This window comes from Dicentrarchus labrax, unplaced genomic scaffold (genome assembly GCF_905237075.1).
Source record: "Dicentrarchus labrax unplaced genomic scaffold, dlabrax2021, whole genome shotgun sequence".
Classification (NCBI taxonomy): Eukaryota; Metazoa; Chordata; class Actinopteri; family Moronidae; genus Dicentrarchus; species Dicentrarchus labrax.
The window spans coordinates 8,556,231-8,564,377 of NW_026136715.1; the positions used below are offsets into that span (position 1 = coordinate 8,556,231).

General features: G+C 41.2%; 1 protein-coding gene across 5 annotated transcripts; it reads right to left on the bottom strand.

Annotated features, from left to right (window-relative positions):
* Window positions 1-407: 407 nt before the first annotated feature.
* On the bottom strand, window positions 408-6,974 carry LOC127377609 (uncharacterized). Of its 5 annotated transcripts, none has more exons than XM_051425674.1 (6): window positions 6,406-6,972; window positions 4,352-4,839; window positions 3,777-3,939; window positions 3,180-3,242; window positions 2,528-3,146; window positions 408-2,377 (listed from the first exon to the last, which is right to left on the bottom strand). In XM_051425674.1, coding segments are annotated over exons 1-6 (1,614 nt in total). In that variant the 5' UTR covers window positions 6,685-6,972; the 3' UTR covers window positions 408-2,375. The 5 variants fall into 5 exon arrangements, with proteins under 5 accessions (XP_051281634.1, XP_051281636.1, XP_051281633.1 ...); XM_051425676.1 differs by having other exon boundaries at window positions 3,873-3,939; window positions 6,406-6,970; XM_051425673.1 differs by having other exon boundaries at window positions 2,528-3,242; window positions 4,352-4,836; window positions 6,406-6,974.
* Window positions 6,975-8,147: the final 1,173 nt, after the last annotated feature.

Genomic DNA, 8,147 nt, shown 5'->3' on the forward strand with positions numbered 1-8,147 from the left:
TTCAATAAAGGCGAAAAAGCCACAAAACACACACACACACACACACACACACACACACACACACACACAAAAATAAAATCTTTAAACAAAAACAATGTAGCCCCAGCCTGATATGGCTTTCAGCCCATTGCTTCCTGCTGAGGACAAATTCTGTTAGTGATATTCTCATCGGATTTGTTGATAATATCCTTTAACAAGACAGCATGGGGCTGAGATAAAAACAGGATTAACTCACAGTTAAAAGCTTCTTTATACAGTTTGTGGACTTGCTCATGCTAATTCTAATAAAATATCCAGGTAGGTAGGAAATGAGACCGCCACTTTTATCCAGCTTCCAGCACTGTTAATGTAATGTGATGAATATTAAATGTGTTTGACACAACAGCACATAGTCTAGTATACAAAAGTGAAAGAACCAGGGTTTATTTCAGAAACATGACAATGTGAGAAGTGCCATACTGCCCTAATCAATGCCTTGGCAAAACAGTGCATTTTGTAAAAGTGAGTATCAGTCTTAGTAAAAAAGTACAGTGATGTCCAAAAGTCTTACTATAATACCAAGAACTCTGTTGAATGACTTATCAGAAATGTATTCCACATTTGTGAGGCATGACTACACAAACATGTCATGTCTCCAAAGAAGTAATTGTATAACATATTTGATATTAATATTTGATATGTTAATTCTTCAAATCACAGCTTGAATACATTATTCACATTATTACATTTTTTTTCTTTAGATCATCTCAGACACACGGTCTTGTGATTTGACCTTATATTTTGCCTTTTATTTCTGTCTCCAGACAATGTTTAGTGGGGTTGAGATCAGGTGAGGCCATGAACAGCAGCACTCCACGCTCCTCCGTCAGATTTCCTGGCATAGTTTCGATCCATGCTTAGGGTCCGTGTCCTGCTGGAAAACTTCTTCTGCTGGAACCTAAAGCTAGGAGCTCTTGTCAAGACTCTGAAGCATAACGTAGTCCTTCTGTTTGGATCGTATGTGGCAGACCATGTCTATTTCAGCTACTGTTCAGCTCTGTTTTTATGAACTGTTGCAGTTCATCTGTAATAAAGACTTCTGGTTTTCAACAGTGACATTTTGGTAGTTTAGTCAAGGGACTGGTCTAGCCATTCAAGTGGGAACTACTACAAAACTAGCTATTTTTGTCATTTTCCTTTTACAGAATAGGTTAGCACAGCACAATTATATTGATCTTTATTTGCTGTTGCCAGTTTAGTTATAATTGTTTTGGATGAAAATGACTTGGTTGTGAAAATATCCCTCAAAATATAGCTGCTGTTGTTCAACACTGCAATAGCTGTCCGTCCATCAGGAGAGGAGTTAGTCCCTGAGGTGCTTCAGTGAGCTCTTCGGATAGTTACAAACAACTGCTTTATTTTCCTAAGTCAGTCAAAACATTAATAGTAGTGACAATAATGCATAGAATATCAGCTGTTAATCATTAAAGACACAGCAACACTACTTTATGCAAAGTCTGAACTGACTAAATAATGCTTACTTTTAAATAAAAGGTATTAAAGCTGTAGAATGATGTTGATGAAACCGAAGAGTTTTTGTTAGAGGGTTCAGTCTTTTAGACCACTGTATCTTATACTTCAGGTGTGTTCTGTCTGGCTGGAATTGTAATCAGTTACAAAAGTACTAAATCAAGCAGTACTGAATCACAGATATGTACTTTAAAAAGTAAAAAAAAAGAAAAAACTACTTTTGAAACAGGAATTATTATTTATCTTAACAAATATGCTTTTTTTCTTTTTTGCTAGTTGGCTGTTTTGCCTGTGTAAACAACTGGGATACATTAAGTTACGTTTTTTTTCCTCCAAAACATTTCAGGCAGTGACCAAAAGAAACACATTTTAATGTCACCAAGACAAGCATTACTTATGGCTTCAAGTGCATTGATAAACAGTTTATGCATTGGCTTCTTGATACGTCATTGGCTTTTAGTTTTCCAGTTTAGTACAGAGAATAACCTTGATATAAAAAAAAAAAAAGAGTGCTATGAAGAGTCGAAAATGCTCGTAGAAAGACAGTCATTCTTCGTACGGATTAAGGCTTTTGAGGTTGTTATTGGCAGGTAAACCCTGAATTACTAATTTTCTAACTTTATATCCATCTGATATTTTGAGGTACAGGTTTCAGCTCCGACTCCAGCGCAGTGACTGATTTCTTCTGACTAGGTCTGCCTTTCAAAGAGCAACCACATAATGAATACTGCACCTAAACAACAGCAATCAATAATGCCTTCCTACAGTATGTCATATTGTAGACTGTGACTTTAGACTGAGAAAGTTCCCATTCTTCTTGTTGGATGCATCCGGTGTGGAATTAAATCCCTTTCTGGTGACATGCACTCTGTAAAATATAAAACAAGAAAATATTAAAGAGGGATATGATAATATTTGATATATTTGATTTTGTTTGTTCTACCCAATGCAGTGATAAAATAAATAAATCCAATATTCATGGGAAAATAAAAAGTTCTCTCAATATTTTCATACTTACATTCATCCTCTAGTAAAGCATCATTTTCTAATTGTTCATCTCCTTCTTCATCTCCTTCCTCTGCCTCCTCTTCGCTGTGGCTCTCCTCTTCAGCTTCTTCGACATCCTGCTGTTCTTCATCCCTCTCTGACACTTCCTCCTCTACATTAAGTTTCTCCTCCTCAAGTGTCATCTCTTCCTGAACTGCTTCCTCTTCTACGCTTTGTCCCCCCTCTGCCATCTGTGTCGGATCCACTTCCTCCTCTTCTGATAAGGCAACAGACTCATCTTGCTCCTCCTTTACTGCCTCGACCTCCTCTGCAGGAGCTGCTTCATCTGTCACAGAGTCCTCCTGCTCGACAGGAGCTTCATCCTGTGCAGCTGCCTCTTCTTCACTCGCCTCTTCTTCTTTTTCTTCTTCATCATCATCATCATCATCTGCCACTACCTTTTCTTCTTGGTAGGATGCCTCTTCTTCTACACCTGCAGGAAGTGTCTCTTCTTCCACAGGAAGTGCCTCTTCTATTGGAAGTGCCTCATCTTCTAAAGGAAGTGGCTCTTCTTCTACTTCTACCTCTGCAGGAAGTGCCTCTTCTTCTACCTCTGAATCCGCAGGAAGTGCCTCTCCTTCTGCTTCTACAGTTGCAGCAGTTGCCTCTCCATCAGCTGCGGGAGCAACTTCCTCTGTCTCTGTCTGTTCCTCAGGCTCAGCAGAAGGTTGAGTTTCTCCCACCAGCTAATATGAGGAAAGTGATATGATACTTAATATTAGTTCATAGTAGAGTGGAGTTTGGACAGCAAATCATTTACAGGTCTGCTATCTGGACATCCAGGTGTCTCGGTAACATCATGCGACACAAGTATCTATGTGTATGAATGTGAGTGTAGAATCCATCTGAGAATCCTCGCCAGGCTATTAGCTCCTTTAAAATGAGATGAAAATCTCATTATGGTTCCCTATGGGCACACAGTGAGCAGAAATAGTAAAGAGACCATGTGCACTGACAGTATGTGTGTTAAGGCATGTCGGCATAATCTGCCATTATAGTTAATGTCAAATCTAATGATACACGAGGGTTTCTAAAATGGTCTTTTTGAAAACGTGTTTGTGGCAGTCTTCTATCTATAACCTATTTTATATTAAGATTAATGCGATTCAGTCTGGTTACAGACCCCTGTCTGCTTTGTTCAGTGATTCAAGAGAGCGTGACTTTGACCGATGTCTGATTATCAGGCTGAATCTGATTGGCTTGTGTGTTGCCTGTGTTACCTGGGTAACCTGCTTCTGTATGTTCTCCAGCTGAGCCCTGAGTCCAGAGTGCAGACTACGGGCTGCTGAGTTCTGATCCTGAAGACTCAGACGTACCGTATTGAGCTGCTCCTCAACATTGGCCTGCTGGAGCCGCTGGGACTGTTCACTGTCAAGCAACTCTCTGAAAGATAGAAGACACTCACAGTAAGAGTTTTGAAGTGAAAAACCTCTAGCAAAGAGCACCCATGGCTTCATTACATTGCTTTCTTTAGTTCTGACATCCGCAACTATAGCCTGTGAACCACATTTCCATTATGTTTATATAAGCTTCAAAGAGTGACGACTTACAAAGTAAGTTTTACGCAAACCATTCAGGTCCAAAAATCACCAATACAATAGAAATGTTTATACAGATCAAGGCAATCTTACAATGTGAATATGAGGCCTACAGACACCCTGGATCCTGGGTAACACAGAGACGCAGACAGTGGCAGCCAACAGGGCTTTGACAAAGTCAACATAAACTATGGGTCAGAGGAGGTGAGCTATTTTCCCCAACAGCTCCAAAAGCTGCTGCTTTTTCCACAACCTACCTGACAGTAGCCATCTCCAGTGTGCTGGCCTCAAGCTGAGTCTGGTAGGTGTCCAGCTGCGCCTTCAGTCTGAGCACCTCGGCCACCTGTCCATCCAGGGTGGCACTCAGTGTGGCAACCTCTCCACCTTTCTCCTCCAGCTTAGATTCCGCTTCTCCCAGGCTCCCTGTCAAGAACTCAACCTTCTGGGACAGCTCAGAACTCAGTGTGGCCAGGCCCTCCACTTGAATCCTGACACCCTCGAACTCCTCACTCTTCCCCTTCAGCATGGTCTGCAGCTGGCTCAGTTGCTCCAAAGACACGGTGGCTTGCTGCATCTCTGCCAGGCGGGCTTTCATCTCAGTGTGGAGCGATAGCACCTGAGCGGGGAGGTCAGATGTCCTGAGCTGTTCAGCTGTAGCTAAGGCCATTCCCACCTGTTTCTGGGCCAGTGCGTAAGACTCCTCCAGGGCATTCAGGCGGGTCTCCAGATTCTCCGAAAACTGCTGCTGCAACGACACATACAAGAGTGGTGCTGTCATTCTCACTGAGCTGGTGTAGTGGAGCAAAACCAAGGATGCTTTTATATTGAAATAATATGGTTGTCTATTAATTAACTTACAAAAACTACATTTCCCCTACAATATCAGGGTATACATGTCCATAAAATCAATAAAGCAATTTTAAAATACCAAAGCCCTTACAACACTTAGCCCCAAGCCTAGTGATGTAGACATGGGCTGTATAATAATTTAGGTAGAATCTGTTTAATTTCTCATTAAATCACAATTCTTTTCAGTCAATCAAATATGCCCCAAGAAAGAATATTGCACCTATTGCTGCCCCAGTTCCTCTAACTAGTCATTCAAACACCAGATTCAAACAATCAATCAGAATAGTTTGATAATGCATGGACAACTCAGTAAAACTTTCCATCCTTGCAAGAAGTTACAGGAAACAAATGGAATATTGAATGTGCATGAAGAAGAAATGGGTTGGTAAAAGTTTTAAAAGTGCAGAGACAAGCACATGAGTCAGAAAAAAAACCATTTACTGCTGGTACAGGAAATATTTCTGTAACAAGACTGAGCTAGCAGAGCTGTTCTCATGCAAAGTGTTTGCCACATAGGCTTGCCTTGACCAAAGGTGGAGTTGCATGACAGAAGGAGTGAGAGGAGTGCATTTGTTTTGGTTAAGTGCCTCTCTTGCTCATCTCCCTGCAACTTGATGAGTTGCCTGCAGCGACATAAGAATAGTTGGAATACTATGCACTTCACAGGTAAAGAGAAAAATAGCTCAAGGCAGCCATGAACCTCATTTTGTGTTGACATAAAAGGGTCTGTTCATTCATGCAGATACATAAAACTATAGGAATATAACAGTTTCTTAAAGTAGGACTAATACTGGAAACTAATACAGTATTTAGACATATTCTGTCATTTTTTCCAGAAATACAGATGAAACAATCATCACTCTCTGTTCTCCTATATAATCTTTCCAAACGCCTGTAAACAGCCTCTGAACTGGTGTTCAGTATCAAAATCACAGACTAAATTTAGCCCTGGCACACTTCTGTCTTGTTTATTATTATTTTGGCAGCATCCTCTGCACAGCTCTGAGAACATGTTCTTGACTGGTAACATACCACAGACATTTTCCACAGAGAACTATGATACTGATATGGATTTGCTGCATTTAAGTGAGTAATAAAGTCAGTGCTCCTGCGATAGTAGGTCAAGAATAATCCTCATTACAAACGTCGGCAGCTGTGTGGATGTTAGAAATAGCAGCGTTTTGTACTCACTCCAGTGGGGCTCTTGGCATTTTGAAATCTGATAGAGGCCTGCAGGTCTTAACTTTCCTCACTGGTAATGCTTTCTGTTGCCATGTGGTGAGGCCCTTTCTTAAATATGTGCAAGAGTGTGTGTAAATTATAATATGAAATGATTTATACTCTTTTCATAATGTGATATAGGCCACCGCAGGCAGCGTCTTGTGCTCCTGATGGCTGCAAACTCAGGTGATTAATCACTTCTCAGGGAAATGCTTATTTATTTATTTTATTAATCCCTTACCTTACTGCTTGACTGACGCATTTCTTCGTGGGAGGACTGTAATTTCACTATTTTCATCTGCATGCCCATGAGATTGTCTGTTAAGTAGGTTAAAGTTTGGTGCTGCTGGAGACAGAACCATGCACCAGTGGCACCGCCTATTACAATCATCAGAAATAAAACCAAGAGGAGAGCGTAATTATTCGCTCCAGAGCGAACTTCGGACTCCACAACATCATTCTTGAAAAAGTTATCTTCATGTTTGTGGTTGCCTTTCCCTTTCCGATGCTTGGCAGTCATTTTCCCCACAAAAGGACACAATGTTCTGGATAGGCAGAGAGGTGATATTCAAGGAGCCCGGTCGGTCAAAAAACAAAAGCGTTGACCGAAGTGCGAGCGGTGATTTTACTCCGCAAAGCTCCTGGCGCTGCGCAAATCGACTCGGTTTCAATCACTGCTCAATAAAGTACCGAGAGGCTGCAGCGAGATCTTGATGAGGAGGCAGAGCAGGAGATGAGACCACAGGGAGGCGTGGACCGTAAGGTAGCGTGTTCGTCCATTCAGGAAGAGGAAGGAGGAGTAGGGTTGGTGGGGGGCGGGCAGCTGAGTCTCCACCACCATGTGCGCTGCTGTCATCTAATGGCAAAACTACACGTCCGGCTGCTGTGCGCTATTTTTTACTGCAGGCCAGAGCTGCATGTGGCTTGCAGTGATTGCACACTTCTGCCATTGGCCACTGTGGGTTAGGATGACGTGACATTACAGAAAGCCCCCATGGCCCCCCAAGATTCATTTATTCATTCAACAGCTAAGTTTTAAATTGTAACTATGAGCCTGGCATATTCGGTGGCATGCACAGTCTGTGAAAATTTATATTAAAGGTCAACTCAGCCTCTAAGATGTTAACATCTTCTTGGCTTTTGCTACTTTCTTACATTCCATCAGAATTCTGTACTGGTTAAATCTCGTCATAATGTGGTCTAATTAATTGTTTTTTTTTTTTTTTGTCTTACTTATATATCAGCTTTACTTGTGTAATCTGTTTTCTTGCTGCTTGCATTAGTGTAAATAAACATTCATCCATCCATTATCCTTTGCAGGGTTGTGACCAGCTCACATTGGCGCAATAGGTGGGTACACCCTGGACAGGTTGCCAGTATTGCCACATATAGGCAGACAACCATTCACATTCAGAACCTACTTGCTGTGAGGCTCCACTGCATCACCATGCTGCCAAAGCTAAATCTGCATTAGGCAGATGGAAGTGATCCTAAGATGATTTCTATAGTCCACCTACACACAGGTGTTGCTGCAGTTTGTAAACTGGTTGTGTAATAATTAACTTCTCAATTTCCAAACATAGAGCATCAGTGTTTCTATTGGCTGATTGTGCACATCTGCATGGTCAAAGTTGAACAAAGGTGAACTCTGAACTGCTGTCTGGAAACCGCATGTTTGAAGTCATGCATTGCATGGACTTAAACATAAGTGAACATGAGCAAATATGTGCTGTACTGAAGTGTAATGTGACGAGTAAATAGAGGTTGGTGGCATAACGCAATTCCTTTAGCTCCACCCAACTTAAAGGTCCACTGTGTAACATTTCAGATAGTCTATTAGCTGAAATGGAATATAATATTCATAGGTATGTTTACATTAGTGTATAATCACCGGAAAAAAGTAATTGTTATGTTTTTGTTATCTTCTACTGAGTTTTCTACCTATCTGCACAGGTCACCTTCCATGCAGTCCGCCATGGCGAA

Excerpts from the sequence above, each read along its gene's own strand:
- LOC127377609 (XM_051425672.1), bottom strand. The coding sequence starts at position 6,684 with ATGACTGCCAAGCATCGGAAAGGGAAAGGCAACCACAAACATGAAGAT. Across the intron at positions 3,940-4,351 it reads CTGGAGATGGCTACTGTCAG|AGAGTTGCTTGACAGTGAAC; the intron begins GTAGGTTGTGGA and ends TCTATCTTTCAG. Across the intron at positions 3,243-3,776 it reads TACAGAAGCAGGTTACCCAG|CTGGTGGGAGAAACTCAACC; the intron begins GTAACACAGGCA and ends TCCTCATATTAG.